The sequence below is a fragment of the Somniosus microcephalus genome, chromosome 4 (genome assembly GCF_052327205.1).
Source record: "Somniosus microcephalus isolate GS21.2 chromosome 4, FLI_Smic_1.0, whole genome shotgun sequence".
Classification (NCBI taxonomy): Eukaryota; Metazoa; Chordata; class Chondrichthyes; order Squaliformes; family Somniosidae; genus Somniosus; species Somniosus microcephalus.
The window spans coordinates 156,384,856-156,410,976 of NC_140990.1; the positions used below are offsets into that span (position 1 = coordinate 156,384,856).

At 45.0% G+C, this 26,121-nt stretch overlaps 1 protein-coding gene across 1 annotated transcript in view; it reads left to right on the forward strand.

The window, feature by feature from the left end:
- Window positions 1-12,839: 12,839 nt before the first annotated feature.
- cfap410 (cilia and flagella associated protein 410) overlaps window positions 12,840-26,121 on the forward strand; it is a 104,745-nt gene continuing 91,463 nt past the window's right edge. Inside the window, exons 1-3 of the mRNA XM_085985385.1 lie at window positions 12,840-12,970; window positions 15,763-15,781; window positions 19,688-19,734. Coding sequence (XP_085841511.1) covers window positions 12,858-12,970; window positions 15,763-15,781; window positions 19,688-19,734 — 179 coding nt within the window. The 5' untranslated portion in view covers window positions 12,840-12,857. The remainder of the gene's footprint in view (window positions 12,971-15,762; window positions 15,782-19,687; window positions 19,735-26,121) is intronic.

The window sequence follows — 26,121 nt, forward strand, 5'->3', positions numbered from 1 at the left end:
ACGTCAATCTATACTATTTCTATTCAGCCACAGCACTTAAAAGACTGAGCTAATCCCTCAGGGGTATTGCCTTCCAAATCATATCATCAATTAGCGTTTAGAGATGCTTCTTGCGAGGTCATTCTCCAAAGGCTGCATGTCAGCAGTTTACTCATTACTTTGGCCCCTTGCACTAATTGACTCCCCACCCCCCGCAATGTCCTGGGTTCTGCCGAGATACAGTTCCATCTCCAATGGTTTGCCATCAGCCTGCTACCCAACAGGCCATTCCTCACGTGTGATGCTGGAAAGTGAACACCTGCAGCTATTCGACTGAGGGGGGCCCAACCGGCTGTGCCCTACCCCATCCTCAGCTGGCATCCTGACATCGACTGGGTTTTTTTCCAGGCAGAGTCACTGGAGAGCAATAAGGAGCAAGAACACTGGCTGATTTTCCCGTCCATTGTTCAGGGCTCTGAGGCTAATTGCAGAGTTCCACCTGCGGAATGGGTGGGAACAGCCCAATCACCGCAACCCAACGCAGGTTTGACCAAGGGCCGATTCGGCCTCTCTGAATCAGGTGAGGTGAGGTTTACCCACAGGAAACATAGAAACATAGAAGATAGGAGCAGGAGTAGGCCATTCGGCCCCTCGAGCCTGCTCCACCATTCAATGAGATCATGGTTGATCATCCAAATTCAGTACCCTGTCCCTGCCTTCTCCCCATATCCCTTGATCCCTTTAGCCTTGAGAACTTTATCTAACTCCTTCTTGAATATATTTAATGAATTGGCCTCAACTGCCTTGTGTGGCAGAGAATTCCACAGGTTCACCACTCTCTGGGTGAAGAAATTCCTCCTCGTCTCAGTCCTAAATGGCTTACCCCTTATCCTTAGACTGTAACCCCTGGTTCTGGACTCCCCCGCCATCGGGAACATCGTTCCTGCATCTAGTCTGTCTAGTCCTGTTAGAATTTTATAAGTTTCAATGAGATCCCCTCTCATTCTTCTAAACTCCAGCGAGTACAAGCCCAATCGATCCAATCTCTCCTCATACGTCATTCCTGCCATCCCAGGTATCAGTCTGGTGAATCTTCGCTGCACTCTCTCCATGACTAGAACATCCCTCCTCAGATAAGGTGACGAAAACTGCACACAATACTCAAGGTGTGGTCTCACCAAGGCCCTGTACAACTGCAGCAAGACATCCTTGCTCCTGTACTCGAATCCTCTTGCTATGAAGGCCAACATGCCATTTGCCTTCTTAACCGCCTGCTGCACCTGCATGCTTACCTTCAGCGACTGGTGCACAAGGACACCCAGGTCTCGTTGCACTTCTCCTTTTCCCAATCTATTGCCATTCAGATAATAATCTGTCTTCCTGTTTTTGCCACCGAAGTGGATAACCTCGCATTTATCCACATTATACTGCATTTGCCATGCATCTGCTCAATCACCCAACCTGTCCAAATCATACTGGAGTTTCTCTGCATCCTCCTCACAGCACACATGCCCACCCATTTTTGTGTTGGCAGCACATCAGGTCCAAAGATGTCATCGAGATGCGATCTACAATGTTAGTCCGAGACCTGAGCAAGGGAGGGAGCAGAGACAGTGTCCACCATACCCACACCAGGCTAAACCTGATGGGAGCCAGACCCTGGCCAGAAGTGCCTGGGCCAGCAGCTACTTTTAGAGCCACTTAAGAATAATTTTCAGCTCACCTTTTGCAGTAACATATGGAGGGAGTCATGGGAGAACCTGGGTGCAGCCCTTCACCTCTGTGCAGTGATTGTCAGTGTTTGCAGCACCTCAATGCTGTAGAACACTGACAGCACAAATGTCAAAATAAAGTTGGACATGGTCCCTTTAACGAAACCGGTTGATGACACGTCATCAGATGACGTAATCAAACCTGCTTCCTCTAATTGGCCGGCAAGCATGTTGGGCGGGCTCAATCAGGGGAATATCATTTTACAGAGCGGGATGGAGCTGGCAGCGGGGCCGAGACCCACCACCAACGTCGCCCGCCATGGACCCGCCGAGGTTAGTAAAATCCCGGCTGTAGTTTTTCAAAATTTGCAGATGCCACCAAATTGGGGATATCTATATATATATAAAGCAGTATGTCTGTCCGTCTGTCTGTATGTCTGTCTGTATGTCTGTCTGTATGTCTGTCTGTCCGCTATACACTCAAAAGTTATAGAGCGTACCTACACATATGTTATATCAAAAGAAAACTGATGATCAGGGGAGTGTCATAGGCATATTTACTTTTTGGTCAGACAAAACTTGTTCGGACAGTATACAAAAAACGTTCAAAGATCCGCTCATTAGCGGTTGACCAATCCTACCGCTCATTAGCGTTGAGTGACGTGATGGTTGACCAATCCTACAGTTCAGTGACCTGATGGTTGACCAATCAGTGCATCACGGGCGGGACCTAATCCTGCAGCCTCCCGAAACTTCGCCGCCATTTTTTTTATACCGACAGCAACAGCACCAGCACAACAAACCCCCACATTGCAGCTCCGGCACAGTATCCCGCTCCCAGCCCGCCGGAGCGGCAGGTGAGTTGGGGTCACTCGGGCCGGGCCTCACAACCGCTCGACCCGAGACACAGAGCAGGGGAGCGGCAGCGGGTGGCCGTCAACCGCACGGCCCGAGACACAGAGCGGGGGAGCGGCAGTGGCCGGCCGTCAACCGCGCGGCCCTCTAAACTGCCCTGGCAATGCCGGGCCCCCCCAGCTAGTAGTTAATACAGAGGAGGACAGTGACAAAATACAGGAAGACATTAATAAACTTTCAGAATGGGTGAGTAATTAGCAAATGAACTTTAATATTGTTAAATGTGAGGTGGTACATTTTGGTAGGAAGAATAAGGAACAATAACATACTCCTTGGAAAATAAGTGTCTCAATGGGGTAGAGGAGCAGAGGGATCTAGGGGTACAGATACACAAATCACTAAAAATAGTGATATAGATTAATAAGGCCATAAAAAAGCAAACATAGCACTGGGGTTAATTTTTAGTGGGATAGAATTGAAAAACAGAGAGGTTATGGTAAACTTGTATAGAACCTTGGTTTAGACCACACCTTGGAGGGGTTCCTCGCTCACTGATCGCAGTACTGACCCTCACTGGCTGCCCTGACTCACTGATCCAAGTTCTGGTCTCCATATTATAAAAAGGATATAGAGGCACTGGAAAAGGTGCAAAAAAAGATTTACTAGAACGATACCAGAACTGAGAGGTTATACCTATCAGGAAAGATTGAACAGGCTGGGGCTCTTTTCTCTAGAAAAGAGAAGACTGAGGGGTGGCCTGACAGAGGTCTTTAAGATTATGAAAGGGTTTGATAGGGTAAAGGTAGAGAAGACGTTTCCACTTGTGGGCGAGACCAGAACTAGGGGCCATAAATATAAGATAGACATTAATAAATCCAATAGGGAATTCAGGAGAAACTTCTTTACCCAGAGAGTAGTTAGAGTATGGAACTCACTACCACAAGGAGTTAATGATATGAATAGCATAGAACATTTAAGGGGAAGCTAGAAAAGCACATGAAGGTGGAAGGAATTGAAGGATATGTTGATGGGGTTAGAGAGGTTGAGTGGCATTGCAGGAGCATAAATCTGATCACTAACAAGTACCAGCCCCAACTTTCTACGATGAGTTTAACTGGTAATTAATGTGCAAATGCAGCAATTTCTTGAAACTCATGCGGAGGTTGACAGCGAGCTGCCGTTTTCATGAGGCGAACGGTGGAGCGGATGGTCCAGCAATTCATTTATGGATCTTGGCATTGCTGGCAAGGCCAGCATTTTATTGCCCCTCCCTAGTTGCCCTTGAGAAGGTGGTGGTGAGCTGCCTTCTTGAACCGCTGCAGTCCGTGTGGTGAAGGTACTCCCACAGTGCTGTTAGGGAGGGAGTTCCAGGATTTTGACCCAGCGACGATGAAGGATCGGCGATATATTTCCAAGTCAGGATGGTATGTGACGTGGAGGGGAATTTGGAGGTGGTGGTCTTCCCATGCACCTGCTGCCCTTGTCCTTCTAGGTGGAAGAGGTCACGGGTTTGGGAGCTGCTGCCAAAGAAGCCTTGGCGAATTGCTGCAGTGCATCTTGTAGATGGTACACACTGCAGCCATGGTATGCCAGTGGTGGAGGGAGTGAATGTTTAAAGTGGTGGATGGGGTGCCAATCAAGCGGGCTGCTTTGTCCTGGATGGTGTCGAGCTTCTTGAGTGTTGTTGGAGCTGCACTCATCCAGGCAAGTGGAGAGTATTCCATCACACTCCTTACTTGTGCCTTGTAGATGGTGGAAAGGCTTTGGGGAGTCAGGAGGTGAGACACTCGCTGCAAAATACCCAGCCTCTGACCTGCTCTTGTTGCCACAGTATTTATGTGGCTGGTCCAGTAAAGTTTTTGGTCAATGGTGACCCCCAGGATGTTGATGTGGGGGATTCAGCGATGGTAATGTTGTTGAATGTCAAGGGGCGGTGGTTAGACTCTCACTTGTTGGAGATAGTCATTGCCTGGCACTTATGTGGCGCGAATGTTACCTGCCACTTATCAGCCCAAGCCTGAACATCATCCAGATCTTGTTGTATGTGGGCATGGACTGCTTCATTATCTGAGGCATTATGAATGGCACTGAATACTGTGCAGTCATCAGTGAACAACCCATTTCTGACCTTATGTTGGAGGGACAGTCATTGATGAAGCAGCTGAAGGTGGTTGGGCCTAGGACACTGCCCTGAGGAACTCCTGCAGTGATGTCCTAGGGCTGTGATGATTGACCTTCAACCAGCACAACCATCTTCCTTTGTGCTAGGTATGACTCCAGCCAGTGGAGAGTTTTCCCCCCCGATTCTCATTGACTTCAGTTTTGGCACCTTGATGCCACACTCGGTCAAATGCTGCCTTGATGTCAAGGGCAGTCACTCTCACCTCACCTCTGGAATTGAGCTCCTTTGTCCATGGCTGGACCAAGGCTGTAATGAGGTCTGGAGCCGAGTGGTCCTGGCAGAACCCAAACTGGGCATCAGTGAGCAGGCTATTGGTGAGTAAGTGCCGCTTGATAACATTGTTGATGACACCTTCCATCACTTTGCTGATGATTGAGAGTAGACTGATGGGGCGGTAATTGGCCGGATTGGATTTGTCCTGCTTTTTGTGGACAGGCCATACCTGGGCAGTTTTCCACATTGTCGGATAGATGCCAGAGTTGTAGCTGTACTGGAACATCTTAGCTAGAGGTGCGGCTAGTTCTGGAGCACAAGTCTTTAGCACGATAGCCGGGATGTTGTCAGGGCCCATAGCCTTTGCTGTATCCAGTGTGCTCAGCCGTTTCTTGATATCACGTGGAGTGAATCGATTTTGCTGAAGACTGGCTTCTGTGATGGTGGGGACCTCAGGAGTAGGCCCTGACCCTGCCCTTTTAACTCTCCGCGCTGTCCCTGCCCCTTTAACTCTCTGCACTGTCCCTGTCCCTTCATTAAGATGGAGAATGAATTAGTTGACTCAGAGACTAGGGTCCTCAATTTAAATAAAGGAAACTACGATGGTCTGAGGAGCGAGTTGGGTAGGATTGATTGGGGAATGGCACTCAAAGGGTTGACGGTGGATAGGCAATGGCAAACATTCAAATGAGCTACAGAATTTGTTCATCCCAGTTTGGCATAAAAATAAAACAAAAAAGGTGACTCAACCGTGGCTAACAAGGGAAATTAGGGATAGCATAAGATCCAAGGAGACGACATATAAATTGGCCAGAAAAAGCAATAATCCTGAGGATTGGGAGCAGTTTAGGATTCAACAAAGGAGGACAAAGGGATTAATTAAGAAAGGGAAAATAGAATATGAGAGTAAGCTAGCACGGAACATAAAAACTGACTGTAAAAGCTTTTATAGATATGTGAAGAGAAAAAGATTGGTGAAGTCAAGTGTAGGTCCCTTACAGTCATTATCAGGGGAATTTATAATGGGAAACAAAGAAATGGCAGACCAACTAAATTCATACTTTGGTTCTGTCTTCACAAAGGAGGACACAAATAACCTCCCAGAGATGCCGGGGAACATAGGGCCTGATGAAAGGGTGGAACTGAAAGAAATCAGTATTTGTAGGGAAATGGTGTTAGGAAAATTGATGGGACTAAAGGCCGATAAATCCCCAGGGCCTGATAATCTACATCCCAGGGTACTTAAGGAAGTGGCCCTGGAAATAGTAGATGCATTGCTGGTCATCTTCCAGAACTCGATAGACTCTGGAACAGTACCCATGGATTGGAGGGTAGCTAATGTTACCCCACTATTCAAAAAAGGTGGTCGAGAAAAAGCGGGGAATTATACCTAGCACATCGGTAGTGGGGAAAATGCTAGAATCTATTATAAAAGATGTAATAGCAGAGCACTTGGTAAGCAGTGACAGGATCGGACAAAGTCAACATGGATTTACAAAAGGTAAATCATGCTTGACTAATCTACTGGAATTTTTTGAGGATGTAACTGGTAAAATAGATAAGGGAGAACCAGTGGATGTGGTGTATTTGGACTTTCAGAAGACTTTCGATAAGGTCCCACATAAGAGATTAGCGTGCAAAATTAAGGCACATGGGATTGGGGGCAAGGTATTGACTTGGATAGAGAACTGGTTGGCGGACAGCAAGCAAAGAGTTGGAATAAACGGGTCATTTTCCGAGTGGCAGGCAGTGACTAGTGGGGTACCGCAAGGATCGGTCCTAGGACCCCAGCTGTTCACAATATATATTAATGATCTGGACGAGGGAATTGGATGTAATATCTCCAAATTTGCAGACGACACAAAGCTGGGTGGGAGGGTAAGCTGTGAGGAGGATGTCGTGAAACTCCAGTACAATTTGGACAGATTGGGTGATTGGGCAGAAACATGGCAAATGCACTATAATGTGGATAATTGTGAGGTTATCCACTTTGGTGGCAAAAACAGGAAGGCAGATTATTATTTGAATGGCAATAGATTGGGAGAAGGGGAAGTGCAAAGAGACCTGGGTGTTCTTGTGCACCAATCGCTGAAGGTAAGCATGCAGGTGCAGCAGGCGGTTAAGAAGGCAAATGGTATGTTGGCCTTCGTAGCAAGAGGGTTCGAGTACAGGAACAAGGATGTCTTGCTACAGCTGTACAGGGCCTTGGTGAGACCGCACCTTGAGTACTGTGTGCAGTTTTGGTTGCCTTACCTGAGGAAGGACGTCCTTGCCATGGAAGGAGTGCAGCGAAGATTCACCAGGCTGATACCTGGGATGGCAGGAATGACGTATGAGGTGAGATTGTGTCGATTGGGCTTATACTCACTGGAGTTTAGAAGATTGAGAGGGGATCTCATCGAAACTTATAAAATTCTGTCAGGCCTGGACAGACTAGATGCAGGAAGGATGTTTATGATGGCCGGGGAGTCCAGAACCAGGGGTCATAGTCTAAGGATAAGGGGTAAGCCATTTAGGACTGAAATGAGGAGGAATTTCTTCACCCAGAGAGTGGTGAACCTGTGGAATTCTCTGCCACAGAGGGCGGTGGAGGCCAGTTCATTAAATATATTCAAAAAAGAGTTGGATATATTTCTTAAGGCTAAAGGGATCAAGGGATATGGGGAGAAGGCAGGGACAGGGTACTGAATTTGGATGATCAGCCATGATCTCATTGAATGGCGGAGCAGGCTCGAAGGGCCGAATGGCCTACTCCTGCTCCTATCTTCTATGTTTCTATGTTTCTATGTAACTCTCTGCACTGTCCCTGTCCCTTTAACTCTCTGCACTGTCCCTGCCCCTTTAACTCTCTGCACTGTCCCTGCCCCTTTAACTCTCTATACTGTCCCTGCTCCTTTAATCGAAACGTGCACAAACAAGTCTAACTAACAATGTCCTGATCCAACAAAATCTGGGCCATTGTGAATTAGAGTCAAAACAGGTACAGAAAGAGAAATAAAGAGAGGGAGAAAAAAAGAGACAGAAAGGAAAAGCAAGAAATAAAATGTAAATTAAAATTTTAAAACCTCAAGAACAATTTACTACCTGCAGGAATGAGACTCCAGAGTTTCAGTTGTTCCCTTTCTGGGCCAGAGAGGTTGAGTGGCATTCCTGGAGCATAAATCTCATCATCAAGTACCAGCCCCAACTTTCTATGATGAGTTTAACTGGTAATTAATGTGCAAATGCAGCAATTTCTTGAAACTCATGCGGAGGTTGACAGCGAGCTGCCGTTTTCGTGAGGCTAACTGCAGAGCGACGCAAATGGTCCAGCAATTTGTGGTGATTTGCAACTCAAGGGATAGCTCTTCCTCTTCCAAAAGTTGCTGGGTTATTTACACATTAAACTCGCCGGTATTCTGCCAGCAAATTTTGGCCCAATATTACCAGGAAGTAAGGTAAGGTGATTTGAACCTGGAGTCTCTGCTTCGGGACTCCTTTTAAAAATCAGTCTGTAGCAAGTAGAGTCTACTTAAAACTGCACTGATTGGCACAAAGATCAGTACAGCTGAAGGAGGCCATTTGTCCCTCTCGCTCATTCTAAAAGATTAGGAGAGCAGTCAAAAAAAAATTAGGGAGGCAAAGAGGAACAATGAAATTAAATTATCAAGGAACATAAAACAAAATTGTAAAATATTTTATAGGCACATCAATAAAAAAAGGAAGGCTGGGATGGGAATAGGGCCATTAAGGGATCATCAGGATAATACCACAGGTAACGATAGAGAGATGGCAGAAATATTAAATAATTATTTTGCTTCAGTATTTACCAGGGAGATAGAACAGGTGGACCTGACATTGGATGATGAGATTAGTAATGAGATAAGTGTATTTAAAATTTTAAAAAGGGGATATATTAAATAAATTAATCAAATTCAAAGAGGATCAAACCCCTGGTCCGGATGGATTACATGCACGCATTTTAAAAGAATCTAGGGAAGAGATTGCAGAGGCATTACTATGCATATTTAATAATTCATTAGAAAAAGGTGCAGTGCCAGAGGACTTGCGGATAGCTAACGTAATACGATATTTAAGAAGGGGGACAGAACATGTCCAGGGAATTATAAACCAGTCAGCTTAACATCGGTGGTAGGAAAAGTAATGGAATCCCTACTAAAGGAGATAATAGAAGAACATCTAGAAACCAAAAATATAATAATGAATAGTCAACATGGATTTCAAAAGGGAAAGTCTTGCTTGACCAAACTTATTGAATTTTTTGAAGAGGTAACAGAGAGAGTAGACTATGGTAATGCAGTAGATGTAATTTATCTGGATTTTCAAAAGGCCTCGAAAAGGTACCACATAATAGACTGATGGACAAGGTCAGAGAATGCAGCATCAGGGGACAAGTAGCAGAATACCCCACCTCCTGTAAGGACTCTATTCCATTCTCCCAGTTTCTCTGTCTCCACCGCATCTGCTCCGACGATGCTACCTTCCATACCAGTGCTTCCGACATGTCTTCCTTTTTCCTCAATCGAGGATTTCCCTCTACCGTGGTTGACACGGCCCTCGACCGTGTCCATTCTATCTCCCACACTTCTGCCCTCACCCCTGCCCTCACTGTTGCCCCTCCCTCCCAGAACCATGATAGGGTTCCCCTTGTCCTCACCTTTCACCCCACCAGCCTCCACATTCAATGGATCATCCTCCGCCATTTCCACCACCTCCAACGTGATCGCACCACCAAACGCATCTTCCCCTCCCCTTTCAGCATTCTGTAGAGACCGCTCCCTCCAAGACACCCTCGTCCACTTCTCTATCACCCCCAGCACCCCTTCCCCTTCGCCCGGCACCTTCCCGTGCAAGCACAGGAAATGCAACACCTGCCCTTATACCTCCCCCCTTCCCACTGTCCAGGGCCCCAAACACCCCTTCCAGGTGAAACAGCGATTTACTTGTACTTCTTGCAATCTAGTATACTGTATTTGCTGCTCACGATGTGGTCTCCTCTACATTGGGGAGACCAAACGCAAATTGGGTGACCGCTTTGCGGAACACCTCCGTTCAGTCCGTAAGGGTGACCCTGAGCTTCCGGTCGCCTGTCACTTTAATTCACCGCTCCATTCCCACTCAGACCTCACCGTCTGTGGCCTCTTGCATTGTTCCACGGAAGCTGAGCGTAAGCTCGAGGAACAGCACCTCATCTTCCGATTAGGCACTTTATAGCCTTCCGGACTCAATATCGAGTTCAACAATTTCATATCATAATCTCGGCCCCTATTATATTTTTATATATTTTTTATCCACACATTTGGTTGTGCCTTTTCCTTTTTTTCTCTCCCACATGGCAGCTGTCTCTCATTCTGCCAGCACACTTCACACCTAATCTAGAGCCATCTTTTGTCTCTTTACCTGTCCTATTACCATCTCGTCTCGTCTTGAATATCTCTTAATGTCCCTTCACCTCTCATAATCATCATAATCATAATCAACTTTATTGTCATTGTTAGTGCACAAGTGCAGTACAACGAAATGTCGGCTTGCGGCTCCCGAGAGTGTACATTTAGATTAAGACATTTAAACACTCAACATACATTTGGCTTGTAATACATTAACATAAACATAACCATAATAAAGTGCATTGGCAGATGTGCAGGCTTTAGAGTTTATTTGTGGAGTTCAGTAGGATGACAGCCCTGGGAAAGAAGCTGTTCCTAAATCTGGTCGTACGGGTGCGAATGCATCTGTAGCGTCTCCCAGATGGCAGGAGGGCGAACAGACTGTGGCTGGGGTGGGTAGGGTCTTTGATGATGGACCGTGACCTCCGTAAACAGCGTTTCTGGTATATGTGCTCTATGGTCGGTAGCCTTCCCTTTTGTTCTTTCATCCCCTCCCCCATTTCCCAGCCCCCAAACTGGCCTTTTAACCTGTTTCATTTCCTGCTTTTTCTCAGTTCTGAAGAAGGGTTTTGACCTGAAATGTTAACTCTGTTTCTCTCTCCACGGATGTTGCCTGGCCTGCTGAGTTTTTCCAGTGTTTTCTGTTGTTAGAATGGATTGCTGGCTGGCTTCAGGACAGAAAGCAGAGAGTAGGAGTAAAGGGTAGCTATTCACAGTGGCACAAGGTGGGTCGAGGTGTTCCACAAGAATCAATGCTGAGACCACTGCTGTTCACAATTTACATTAACAATTTAGACTTAGGAATCAAAAACACAATTTCTAAATTTGCGGATGACACCAAATTGAGGGGGATAGTCAATACTGAGGAGGACTGCAACAAGTTACAGGAGGACATTAATAAACTTGCAGAATGGGCATATAATTGGCAAATGAAGTTCAACACAGATAAATGTGAGGTATTACATTGTGGTAGGAAGAATAGGGAGATCACTTATCACTTGGAGGGTGCGAGTCTAGGTGGGGTAGAGGAACAAAGGGATCTAAGAGTACAAATACACAAATCACTAAAAGTTACGACACAGGTTAGCAAGGCCATAAAAAAAAGCAAACCAAGCACCAGGGTTTATTTCTAGAGGGATAGTATTGAAAAGTAGGGAAGTTATGCTAAACCTGTATCGAACTTTGGTTAGACCACACTTAAGAGTACTGCATACAGTTCTGGTCACCATATTATAAAAAGGTTATAGAGGCACTGGAGAGGGTGCAGAGAAGATTTACAAGGATGATACCAGAAATGTGAGGGTATACATATAAGGAAAGGGTGAACAGGCTGGGTCTCTTTTCTCTTGAAAAAAGAAGGCTGAGGAGTGACCTAATAGAGGTCTTTAAAATTATGAAAAATGTTGATAGAGTGGATACAGAGAGAATTTTTCCACTTGTGGGGAAGAGCATAACTAGAGGCCATCAATATAAGATAGTCACCAAGAAATGCAACAGGGAATTCAGAAGAAACTTCTTTACCCAAAGAATGGTGAGAATGTGGAACTCGCTACCACAGGGAGTGGTTGAAGTGAATAGTATGGATGCATTTAAGGGGAGGCTAGACAAGCATATGAGGGAAAAGGGAATAGAGGGTTATGCTGATAGATTTAGATGAGGAAAGACAGGAGGGGACTTGAGTGGAGCATAAACACCAGCATGGACTGGTTGGGCTGAATGGCCTGTTTCTGTTGCGTTTATCCTATGTAATCCTATGTAAACTAAATGGTACAATTTTTAAAGGATGCAGGAACAGAGAGACCTGGGAGCAACGTTCCCGCTAAGCTGCAACGTTTATGTGCTGCCTGCATTGGACTCAACGGGCACATCGTGCATCGCAATACTTGCGCCTGTTTTGGGGGGCTCTCGAATTTACCTTCCCCCCCCCATTGATTACAAAAGCAAGGAAGTTATGCTAAACCTTTATAAAACACTGCTTCGGCCCCGGCCTCGGCCCCAGCTGGAGTATTGTGGCCAATTCTGGGCACCACACTTTAGGAAGGATGTCAAGGTCTTGGAGAGGATGCAGAGGAGATTTACTAGAATGGTTCCAGGGATGCGGGATTTCACTCATTTGGAGAGACTGGAGAAGCTGGGGTTGTTCTCCTTGGAGCAGAGAAGGTTAAGGGGAGATTTAATAGAGGGGTTCAAAATCACGATGGATTTTGATAGAGTAAATAAGGAGAAACTGTTCCCACTGGCAGGTGGGTCAGTAACTAGGGGACATAGATTTAAGGTGATTGGCAAAAGAACCAGAGGCGAGATGAGGTAAAGTTTTTTTACTCAGTGAGTTGTTATGATCTGGAATGCACTGAAGGGGTGGTGGAAGCAGATTCAATAGTACTTTCAAAAGGGAATTAGAGAAATACTTGAAGGGGAAACATTTGTAGGGCTGTGGGGAAAGAGCGAGGGCAATGGGACTAGTTGGAGAGCTCTGTCAGAGAGCCCCGACAGCGCAGGCTCGGGCCTGCCCCTTTAACAGCGGTTGCCATGGTCACACGGCCCCGGGAGCGGGCCGCTGCCGCCATGTTCCTGAGCAAGAAAGTGGTGCTGGCGCGGGCCCGGGCCTCCGAGCTCGACACCGTCAGGAAGCTCAACTGCTGGTGAGTGAGGACCCGGCCCCGGGCCGTGCCGTGCCGTTGTGGCTGAAACCCAGCCGTGCGCCGGCCAGCGGCTCTGAGACCTGAACGCTGCAGTTACGGGTTGTTGGTGGTAACCCGGCCAATAACCAGTGTATCCTGATCATAACTAGATTAACTCCAGCCAATAATTAGTGTCAGCCTACCCAGTAACTAGTGTCACTGTAGCCAATAACTACTGTAACCTGATCACAACTACTGTAGCCCAGACAGTAACTAGTGTAAAGCGAGCAAGTAGCTACTGTCATTTGGTCATAACTTGTGTAATGCCTGCCAGTAATTAACCTGGTCATAACTACTGTAACCCCCAACCAGTAACTAGTGTAAACCTGACAAGTACAAGTAACCATTGTAAACCCATAAATTATTGTGTTATCTGGCCAGTAACTGTCGTAACCCTGTTCAGCAAATGCTGTAACCCAGCCAGTATGCAATGTAATCCTGCCAACTGCCACTGTAACCCAGTATGTAACTAAAGTAACCTGTTCAGGAACTACTGTAACGTGGCCAGTAACCAATGTAATCCCATCAGTAACTACAGTAATTGGAATGATCACCATGACCTTGGGCTGGAATTTGCTGGAGTGGGACACCTTCATTAGACTTTTTCCTGCACCCTTCAGCTCAAAAAAAGTGCGAGTTAATAACGGGGCGGCGAGGGCAACTGGGACCTAAGTGAACGGTGGGACAAATATAGTGTATCTCCTTAACTAATGAGATTAAAGGACTGAGAAAGAAGCTGGGGAAGTGTTAGGGAATGGATGTTTCTACTTAGAAATTTATAAGTTATTCCACAAGATAATAGGGTTCAAAGGCTTTCATAGGAATTAAGCATACAATCATTATCAATAATTACACCAATGCTTAGTATACTTGATGATATACTGGAGAATTCCCACGTCACAGGTTTCCAGCTTGATGGGTTAATGGCTGATCAGGCCTTGTCGAATTCTAAAGAATCTTTCACACTGAAATGTGAGAATCTGCATGATTCTACATTGCCCCAGCAATTAGCTGCCGTAACTCCAGTTTTAACAGAAATCACTCCCTGTGCTCGATTGTGGCTTTACCTTGACTTAGCTGTCAATCAAGTCATTCAACTGTAGGGGTCCAAGACTCCTACAGGTGAGTTGTTACTTGCCTTGTGCAGATGTGTCCTTGGAGGAGTTAATCCCGAGGAGGACAGCAGACGTGGTTCGGATGAAGAAAGCTTGTAGCCGAATGCTTATCAATGCAAGTCACTGTCTGTCTGGTAACTTTTAATTCCCAACATACATTTTACTGGAAGTGAAACTGCTATTTACGGCCTACTAACAGAAACTTGCTTGCAGGCAAAAGTCAGAAATTAGAGAAATTAGTGTAAAATAAATCAATATTAACCTATTTCTTACAGATGGACTGAGAAGGAGAGTGAGTTAGAGTAGGTGAATTCAATGTCAAATCAGGTACAGAAAAAGAGAGAGAGGGAAAGAAAGATTGGATTGTGAATGACAGAAAGGAAAAGTAAGGGGGAAAAAAAGTAAAAGTTTGACATTTTTAAAATCTCCTAAAAAGTGTCAGCCGTGGTTCAGTGGGCAGCACTCTCGCCTCTGAGAAAAAAGGTTGTGGGTTGAAGTCCTGCTCCTGAGACTTGAGCACAAAAATCCAGGCTGACACGCCAGTGCAGTGCTGAGGGAGTGCTACACTGTCGGAGGTGCCGTCTTTCAGATGAAACGTTAAACCGAGGCCCCGTCTGCTTTCTGCTTTCTCAGGTGGACATAAAAGATCGCATGGCACTATTTCTAAGAAGAGCAGGGGCGTTGTTTCCAGTATCTTAGCCAATATTTATCCCTTAATCAACATTAGTAAAAACAGATTATCTGGTCATTATCACATTGCTGTTTGTGGGAGCATGTTGTGTGCAAGTTGGCTGCCACGTTTCCTACAGTACAAGTGACTACACTTCAAATAGTACTTCACTGGCTGTAAATCGCTTTGGGATGTCCGGTGGTCGTGAAAGGCGCTATAGAAATGCACGTCCTTTTATCTCCAACAATTCACAACCTGAAGGAATGAGACACTTTTAATTGTTCACTTTCTGTGCCAGAGAGGTTGATTGGCAGTTGTTAACAATTAACATGTTGTTAAAAGGGTACTTGGGCTGATAATTATGAGACTTGACTTTCTGTAGCCAGTTTAATGGGCAATTAATGTGCAAATGCAGCAACTTCATGAAACTTGGAGGTTATGGGCAAGATGCCAATTTCGCTAGGCTCACAGAGGAGTGGCGCAAAACTTCCAGCAACTTGTGGCAATTTGCAATTCCCAGGAGATATCCTCCTCACACACAAGTGGCTGGGTTGTTTGCACACTAATAACGTCGAGTGTCGTTCACACACCGTTATTTTTTCAGCAAGGCTTGTCATTTGTAATCTTGGAGCCAGGATTTGATGTACCATTTTGGATCCCACAAGGGTCTATTTATGTTCACAATTCTAAACCTGTTGTGTTTGAGATGACAAGTGCTGTTCTACTGTTACTTCTCTTCATCTGACAATTATTCTACCTCATTACAATTTTATTTGATGCATTCAATTGTTTAAAATATTGTGTGAAAGTTCATACAAAAATAGTTAATCCATGGTAAACTGGTGATGCTAGTTCCTAGCTGAGTCATAGTGCAGCAGTTATGTTGTAATAGTTTCTGTACAAACTCTGTCTATAAATACATCAATTCATTTAAGTTTAAAATGAATATTTGTTCCTTTTTGTTCCAGGGGGAGTAATCTGAAAGATGTAAGTATCTTATCTCCCTATCCTATGTTATTTTCCCTTGTCTAACCCAGTGCAGTGTAATGTTTAATAGTATATAGGAATTTTTTAGAAATTGGACAGTAGATACATCAGCATCTGAAGAGGGTCCAGTGGGTGGCCATTCTCTTATCTGAACTCCTATAGGGAGGTAAGACAGTTCCTTTCTAGGGAAAAGGGAAACAAAAAGCAGAAGTGATCATCTCGAGTCCAGCTTACCGCTTAAGTAGAGTGACTACTGTTATAAAGAACAGCTCTGGCATTTTGTGACAAGGCATTATGAAGGCAAAACAACTCTTCGGAGTAATTTAGAAACACGTGGCGATTGGGTTGAGGGATACGCTGAGAAGCTGGGATTCGGTGGGATATGGCGGTGTGGTGGGATGGAGGGATACTGTCTGACAGGGCTGGTTGGATACGGTGTGAAGCTGCAGTGAAGGGGGTAGCAGGATATGGTAAGGAGGAAGGGTGGGGTAGGGTTGTGGGTATTGGTCTGAAGCTGGTACTTGTGATTGGGGGTATGGTGTAAGGGTGCGGGTCGGCAATGTTCCCTTTAAGTGCAACCTCACAGTGCTCTGCAACTCCCGTGCGGCCAGCTCACCAGTTTTTAAATAGGAAAAACCACACTTGCACGGTATTTTGAATGGGCCGTGCACCCAAAAAAAATTAAAGGGGACATGGGTCGTGTAGAGGGATTTGGTTAGTTGGCGGGGGTTAGACGGTGGGTATGTGGTGAGGGATTTGGTGAGAAGGCATGGGGGTGCAGTGATACATTGAGAAGGTGGGGTGAGGTGATACTGTGATGGGGTGGGTGGAGGGATGTGGTGAGAAGGTGGGTTGAGGGATATGCAGAAGGTGGTGGAGAGGAGGAACGCAGTGCGGCGATTGGAGTGGAGGGACACGGCGAGTTGCAGTGAGGAAGTGGGGTTGTGGGTCATGGTCAGAAGGTGGTCGTTGTGATTGGGGATATGGTTTAAAGGTGCAGGTCGAATTGAGGGTGATGGTGAGCAGATGGGATTGAGGGATCAGGTGAGTAGGTGGGGTTGTGGGCTATGGTGGGAAGCTGGGTAGGTGTGGTTGAGGGGTTTATTCAGAAGGTGGTGGGGTAGAGGGATACAGTGTGAATGTGGTGTACTACTACTACTTTGTATGGCCGATGTAGATGTAGAGCAACAACTATAATTTTACATTTAGGTGGTTAAGCCAGATATTTGCGTCGGGAGTAGTGGAGTGTATTGCTGTGATGCCTCCTTTGTATTTGTGAATTGAGTATTGCGTCGTTATTTGTTCCATGGTCTGTTCTGGGTGACCACGGTCGCACACTGGAGAGTTTTTAATTCTCCATTTGTCCATCAAATATCTGCATCTGCCATGGTTTGTGTGGATGTGGTTTAGGGTTGCCCATAAGCTTCGTGGAAGATCGAACCCAGGGATCTTCCACGTCGAGTCGGTCACGAGGTGTGTGTTACTTCTTGTGAGCTCCATTCGGCTTTCCAAGCATCATCAGGGTTGAAGTTGCATTGTCGAAAGTTAGGCGCATGGGTCCAAAAGGGCTTGTGCAACTTCAAGCGATGGTGAGGGACGTCGTTGAGATCCTGGTGGATGGGGAGACGCTCATTTCCTATGATTCGCTGGAGTTCCCGGAGGGTTGCAGCATCGCAGTAAATGGATGGGGAAACTATGTGTGACAGCACAGGCAGCCAGAATGTTGGGGTTGACTTGAGGGTTCCAGTGATGCACCGCATTGCTGTGTTCAGTTGGACATCAACAAGTCAAGTGTGGCGAGGAGGCGGGTTTCGGGATGAGGTGACACAGTGGGGTGGAGGGATATGGTGAGAAATAGAAGATAGGAGTAGGCCATTCGGCCGCTCAAGCCTGCTCCGCCATTTAATGAGATCATGGCTGATCATCCAAATTCAGTACCCGGTCCCTGCCTTCTCCCCATATCCCTTGATCCCTTTAGCCTTAAGAAATATATCTAACTCCTTCTTGAATATATTTAATGAATTGGCCTCAACTGCCTTCTGTGGTAGAGAATTCCACAGGTTCACCACTCTCTGGATGAAGAAATTCCTCCTCATTTCTGTCCTAAATGGCTTACCCCTTATCTTTAGACTGTGACCGCTGGTTCTGGACTCCCCTGCCATCGGGAACATCCTTCCTGCATCTAGTCTGTCTAGTCCTGTTAGAATTTTATAAGTTTCGCTGAGATCCCCCCTGATTCTTCTAAACTCAAGCGAATATAAGCCCAATCGACCCAATCTCTCCTCGTACGTCATTCCTACCATCCCAGGTATCAGTCTGGTGAATCTTCGCTGCACTCAGAACATCCTTCCTCGGATAAGGCAACCAAAACTGCACACAATACTCAAGGTGTGGTCTCACCAAGGCCCTGTACAACTGCAGCAAGACATCCTTGCTCCTGTACTCTAATCCTCTCGCTATGAAGGCCAGCATACCATTTGCCTTCTTAACCGCCTGCTGCACCTGCATGCTTACCTTCAGCGACTGGTGCACAAGGACACCCAGGTCTCGTTGCACTTCCCATGAAACTGATCATGAAACTGTCAGATTGTCGTAAAAACCCAACTGGTTCACTAATGTCCTTTAGGGAAGAAAACCTGCTGTCATTACCCGGTCTAGACTATATGAGGGTTCAAACTAATTTGGCAGAGGGAGCAGCACCAGGATGAAACATTAGAGAGCAGAAACCAGCTATACAGAGGACAGGGAGAGACAAGCAACATTAGAATAAAGAAAAGTTCAGAAATAGGAGGGATCAGATGCGGAAATGCGAGGCAGACTAGGATGGGTTTGGAGTGCATGTGTATAAATGCACAGAGCGTTGGTAAGGTTGGTGAACTGCAGGCACAAGTTGCCACATGGGACGAGGCTATAGCGGCAATAACAGAAACCTGGCTCAAAGAAGGGCAGCATTGGGAATTTAATATTCCTGGCTACAAGATATTCAGGAAAGATAGGGAAGGATAAAAAGGAAGTTGGGTGACAGTAATGATCAAAGATACTGTTACAGCACTAGAAAGGGATGATGTGCTTGCGGGTTCAAAGACAGAATCTATTTGGTTAGAATTAAGGAACAATAGAGGAGCTATTACACTGCTGGGTGTATACTATAGGCCACCAAATTTTGCAGGCAACTTGCAGAAGAATGCAAGAATGATAGAGTAGTGATAATGAGGGACTTCAATTATCCTAATATAGACTGGGATAGTAACAGGGCAAAGAGGGGGAGGAATTCCTGAAATGTGTACAAGAGAACTTTCTTGATCAGTGTGTTTCCAGCCCAACGAAGAAGGAAACAGTGCTGGATCTAGTTCTGAGGAATTAAGTGGGGAAAGTGGAATATGTTTCAGTGGGAGAGCATTTGGGAAACAGTGATCACAATATCATTAAGTTTAGAAATAAAAACAGAAAATGCTGGAAATACTCAGCCGGTCAGGCAGCATCTGCGGAGAGAGAAACAGTTAATGTTTCAGGTCAGTGACCTTTTTCCAGTTCTGATGTAAGGTCATCAACCTGAAACATTAACTCTTGTTTCTCTCAAGGTTGGCAATGCTCAAAGTAGAAAAGTCGCCTGGTCCGGATGGGATGTGGCTCTGGCTCTGGCCACAATCTTCCAAACCTCCTTAGATATGGGAGTGGTGCCAGAGGATTACAAATGTTTTACACCCCGTTCAGAAAAGGGCGAGGGATAAACCTGGCAACTACAGGCAGTAATTGTATCTGTAAAAATGTAAAATCCTGGATTTATTTGCTGAATCACTTTACTCGCGAATGTACAGTGATCCGTGAAGTGTTTAGCAAGAGATTATTTGAAACAGAAGTTAACTATGACTGTGCTAACACTAGGCGTATGCTTTTACTCTACAGCTCTCCATATTAAGGGAAATGCCCAACATAGAAGTGATTACATTAAGGTAAGAATAACCCTTGCAAAGTTGATGCAATGAGTACTAGGATCTGACCGACGTGTGATGGTCAGCACCTGCAACAGATTAGATCCTGACTGCCAGGTCCCAGCTTCCATCGCCAATCTTGCCATTAGTTAATCTCAGCTGGGGTGTGGCAGGGGCACCACAGTTGACCTCAGTGCCCTTGGAGGGCAAAATCAGACCGGCTTCTTCCTCCTGATCCCTAACCAGTGTCTTGTGTATGGCAGAGTTGTCTAATAGAAATCACTGACTAGCCACAGGTAGGCTATGGTAACACCGCTTTAGCCACATGGACTCCCTTTGTTAGAAAAAACACATGGTATTTATAGAATCATAGAAACTTATAGCACAGAAGGAGGCCATTCAGCCCGTCGTGCCTGTGCTGACTCTTTGAAAGATCAGTCGTGCTTAGTCCCACACCCCTGCTTTTTGTCCATAACCCTGTAAGTTCCTCATCCTCAAGTACCTGTCCAACTCCCTTTTAAATTATGGAATCAGCTTCCACCACCTTTTCAGGTAGAGCGTTCCAGATCCTGACAACTCTTTTTCTCCTCTTCTCCCCTCTAGATCTTTTTCCAATGATTTTAAATCTGTGACCTCTGGTTATTGACCCACTCACCAGAGGGAATAGTTTTTCTCTCTCTACTCTATCAAAATCTCATCATCTTGAAAACCTCTATTAGGTCACCTGTTAATCTTTCTGTTCCAAGGAGAACAGTCCTAACTTTTCCAACCCCTCCTCACAACTGAAGTCCCTCACCCCTGGTAAACCTTCTCTGTACCCTTTCTAAGCCGTTTATATCTTTCCTGAAGTGTGGTGCCCAGAATTATCCACAACACTCCAGCTGAGGCCTAACCAGTAAGTTATAAAGTTCTCACATGATCTCTTTGCGTCTATATTCTAGCCTCTATTTATAAACCCAAGTTACCCACATGCTTTATTAACCACCGTATCAACTTGCCCTGCCACCTTTAAGGATTTGTGTATATGGACACCAAGGTCTCTCTGCTCATCTACACTTTTCAAAATCGTGCCATTTACAGTATACTGTCTTTCCATATTGGTCCTCCCAAAGTGCATCACTTCACACTTCTCCACAATGAACTCCATCGGCCATGCTTCTGCCCATTTCACCATCCTGTCTATCATCTTTAAGTCTACAACTATCCTCAGCACTACCTACTACTTTGCCACGTTTCGTATCATCTGCAAATTTTATAATGCTGCTCCCTACACACGAATCTAGGTTGTTTATAAATATTGAAAAGAGTAATGGACCCAAAACTGACCCTTGGGGAACACCACTGCAAACCACCACCAGGTCTGAAAAACATCCATCCACCACCACCCCCCTCTGCCTCCTGTCACTGAGCCAATTCCGTATCCATACCGCCACTTTCCAAGGGCTTCCATCTTCTTAATAAGCCTCCTGTGTGGCACTTTGTCGAATGTTTTTCGAATGTCCATGTATACAACATCTACTGCACTACCTTGATCAACCTTCTCTCTTACCTGAAAGAATTCAATCAAGTTAGCCAGACATGATTTGCCTATATATTTACTGAACAAACTTCTACCACAACTCAATGGGAGACTTTGCAGTTCACCAAAGTTTGGAATTCTGGCATGACTTTATCAGACACAGCACATGTTAGTACAGCTTCTAGGTTTTAGTCCAGTAGCTCTGAGTGATATTTCAGAGTTATTGCTGAGAATGTTGACTCACAGAAACCAAGTTGAGCCAAACACTGAACACAGCTTGACAGGAACAAATCTCAAAACCGGATATTTGCCCTAAGTCAAGACATTTTGCCCCATTTTCAACACCGAGTTGGTCTCAGTCATGTATCCAGTTTTTAAGTATCAATAGATCCATCTCCAGTCCACGTTTGTCTAGAGAGCAGGTTCACTGGTTCACGCAAGTTCCCCATGTCAAAACGGAATGGATCTTTCACGAACCAAAGGCCAGTTTGAAACCATCAAAATCAGAACATGTCAAGTTTTTTTTCAGCTAATTTTGAAGCCAAGCAGCATAACTATCCCTCTCAAAATGATAGTCAGCTGTATATCGCTGCAGGAAGTGAGAAAAGTCTTGTTCTTCTATTTGTCGAACAGTTTCCGTTTGGCCTGAAATTCTGTCACGTACCGTTTCTCCTTTTCCATGCAGTCTCATGTTCAGTTCATGCAGGTGACTATTGATATCAGTCAGAAAGAACAAATCACACTTCCAAGTTTCATTCTCGATTGAGAAATTGTCCAGTTTGTCTTTTTCGTCATACTCTCTAATTGATTGAAGCAGTTTGACTAACTTTTCCAACTCTTCGCCCTGAATCAGCATGCGCACATTCCTGAAGTTCATGTTTTTCCCTTTCAGCAGCTTGACAAACTACCGATAAATTCGACAAATAGAAGAACAAGACTTTTCTCACTTCCTGCAGCGATATACATTTATTAGGAAAAAGAGGGTAGTCAGGAGCAATGTGGACCCCTTAAACTGAGATGGTAGACGTGTTGAATAATTACTTTGCGTCAGTATTGCAGAGGATAGCTTGCTGGTCGTCCCAAGGAAACTAAAGTTGAATCAGGGATAGGGACTCAACAAAATTAACGCAGACAAAAAAACAGTAATGAAGAAAATAATGGCACTAAAGAGTGACAAATCCCCAGGACCAGATGGTTTCCATCCCAGGGATTTAAAGGAGTAGGTGAGAACATTGTTGATGCTCTAACTATAATCTTCCAAAGTGTTCTCAATTCAGGAACTGTTCCTTTAGATTGGAAAATTGCGTATGTCACTCCGCTATTTAAGAAAGGTGAGAGAGGGAAACCAAGGAATTATAGACCGGTTAGCTTAACATCTGCTGTCGGGAAATTACTAGAGTCTATAATTAAGGATAGAGTAACTGAACACCTTGAAAATTTTCAGCTGATCAGAGAGAGCCAGCATGGATTTATGAATTGCCTGACAAACCTGATTGAATTTTTTGAGGAGGTGACTAAAGTAGTGGACAGGGGAATGTCTATGGATGTTATTTATATGGACTTCCAGAAGGCATTTGATAAAGTCCCTCATAAGTGACGGTTAGCTAAAGTTGAAGCTCATGGAATTGAAGGCAAATTATTGACCTGATTAGGAAATTGGCTGAGCGGCAGGAGACAGTGAGTAGGGATAATGGGCAGGTACACTAACTGGCAGGATGTGACTAGTGGGGCCCCACAGGGATTTGTGTTGGGGTCTCAACTATTCACCGTATTTATTAATGACTTGAATGATGGGAAAGAGAGCCACATATCCAAGTTTGCCAATGACACAAAGATGGGTGCAGATGGAAGCATAACATTACAAAAACATATTAATAAATGAAGTGAATGGGCAAAACTGTGGCAAATGGATTTCAATATCGGCAAGTGTGAGGTGATCCATTTTGGACCTAAGAAGGCTATATCAGCGTACTTTCTAAATGGTGAAAAGTTAGAAAGATTGGAGATCCAAAGAGACTTAGGGGGTCCATGTACATAGATCATTAAAATGTCATTGATAGGTACAGAAAATAATCAAAAAAAGGCTTATGGATGCTGGCCTTTATATCTAGAGGATTAGATACAAGGGGGTAGAAGTTATGTTGCAGCTATACAAAACCCTGGTTAGACCACACCTGGAGTACTGAGAGTAGTTCTGGGCACCACACCTTAGGAAGGGTATATTGGCCTTGGAGGGAGTGCAGCGTAGATTCACCAGAATGATACCTGGACTCCAAAGGTTAAATTACGAGGAGTGTTATTACACAAACTAGAGTTGTATTCCCTGGAATTTAGAAGGTTAACGGATGATTTTTAATCGATGTTTTCAAGATATTAAGGGGAACTGGTAGGGTAGATAGAAACTATTTCTACTGGTTGGGGAGTCTAGGACTAGGGGACATAGCCTAAAAATTAGAGCCACATCTTTCAGGCGTGAAGTTAGGAAACACTCTACACACAAAGGGTGGTAGATGTTTGGAACTCTCTTCGGCAAATGGCAATTGATGCTAGATCAATTGTAAATTTTAAATCTGAGATTGATAGATTATTCAGGGATATGGAGTTAGGTCACGGATGAGCCATTTACCTAACCTGCCATTATGTCGATTGTTCCTACTTCTTCTCCACTACACTTGCACAATACCATTAATCTCTGTTCATTGTTTTCTCTTCATACATGGCCTTCACTCTCTTATCTAGTCTTGATACATCCCACAGCTAGCTCTACTCATTCTTTGTACTCCTTTCCTGTAGCCAGACTATCTGGCATCCTGCCTAGTAATTAACAGGGGACAGGAGAATTTGAGAGGGGCAGAAAGCTGTCTCCTTGTAATCTGCATGTTCTTATGTCAAAATTTGTACCCTGTCTTCCTTTAATTTTATTTGAACCTGTCACCCAAGCAATATATATTGGAAATGATTGCACCACTGAGGACACCACCCCTCACGAGGTGTCTGCTCATCAACTAGTGGGGGATTGGGGTGGACGTGCCAGCATTGGTGAGCTGAAAAAGAAAGCAACTTGTCACCTTGCAAGCACCACACTGTTTCCAGCTCTTCATGGATTTTTGCTACATTGGATTTTGGAAAACCAAGGTGCAGGGCATCATCTGGGTCTAGAAATAGTAAAATAAGTGTCAAACTCATTGCTCCACCCTGACTACTTTAACTTCACTTCTTCCCCCAGTTGCTGTCAGAGAGTTAGAGTGTATCTGAAATGAGCAATAATGAATAAAGTGTGAGTGTTTTTCAGGTGGTGTCATGTTTCTGGAATTTTTGACCATTTTTCCACAGAAAGGATTTAGAAAATAAAAGTAACTTTTTTAATGTTGGGTTTTTAAAAGCATAGTGTATTCAGATAGGTTTATAAAATAACTACCTATTGTCACAGACAATTTTTTTAAGATATGCTTAGCTAGCTGTGATGTTGTTTCCTGGAGAGATTGAAGAAGCATTCATGCAAACGACACTAATCCAATCTAGTTCATAAGTATTATTGTTACGTCCCTAGATTACTCAAGCATGCAAGTAGATGCAGGGCAGTGTGAATCGATGCCCATTAAAGTAAGATGCTGAGCCCGCTTATGGAGCAATTAATGCCATTGAATCCAAGAAGGTATCTGCGGCAGGCCCGAGTTTGTAACAGGTGGTCGCTCTGCTATTAGAGGGAAGGCTTTCGAGGGTGGTGACATGATTTTATCTATACCTAGAAACATTTTAAGAGAATGTTGTGCCAGTGACATTCCCCACTCGTGCCCTGTGCTTCTCGGTGCTATGTGGGGGATGAATTGTCAGCTGTTTGTAGGTTCTGCTTAATTTCTACTAATCCTTTTCTTAATGAACCTAAACACATTCCTGCCATGTAACAGTTCTGACTAAGAGCCATTCTGTTGCCAGGCCTCTGCTTGTACCTCGGTGTGCACAAGGATAGCTGAGGGTTAAGAACATAACATAAGAATTAGGAGCAGGAGCCATACGAACCTGCTCCGCCATTCAGTATGATTGTGGCTGATCTTCAACCTCTACTCCACTTTCCTGCCCGATTCCCCATATCCCTTGATTCCCCTAGAGTTACTCAGCTGTTGACTTTCTTTGTTTAATGGGGCAAGTAGCTAGTCTCTGCTTGGTGCCTATCCTGTGCAGCTATGATAGAGGATAGGGAAGTACCATGTAGGGATTGTGGTAGAACCTCACCTGCGCTGCGGGTACATTGGGATATCAATATTTGGTGGCATGGCATCCCATTTCCAGCTGTTCATTCTCATTTTGCAGTGCATCTTCATTCACTTCTTCTTCTTGTCCTGGAGTATCTAATAGTTTGTAACTCCCTATCAGTGTTTGTCCAAGCACGGTGTTTTAGGTTTGTGAAGGACGTTAGGACAAAGAAAGTTTGTACCTGAATGCTTATCAGCGAAACTGTCTGGTAAACAAAAGCAACTTTTCCAGCCTTTGAACAGAAACTCACTTAACAGGCAAAAGCTAAAAGTTAAGAATTAACCATTTCCTTCCAGTGGAATGGAATTTTGTATGGTTGCTAATTGTGGCGCAGTGGGTAAATGAACTGCAGCATGTCGCTATCAGCCTTGCAGACGAGAAAGTCCCAGGTTTGTTGCCCAGTTTTCACCGAGTGAGTTGATCTCCGCTAGGATAGCAGTTGGGGTACAGGGCCAAGGAGAGCAGAACAGAACAAATGACTAGGGTCACTATCCTGGAGCATAGACCGGGCCAGGGTCACTATCCTGGAGCATAGACTGGGCCAGGGTCACAATCGAGGAGCACAGACTGGGCCAGGGTCACTATCGAGGAGCACATACTGGGCCAGGGTCACTATCCTGGGGCACAGACTGGGC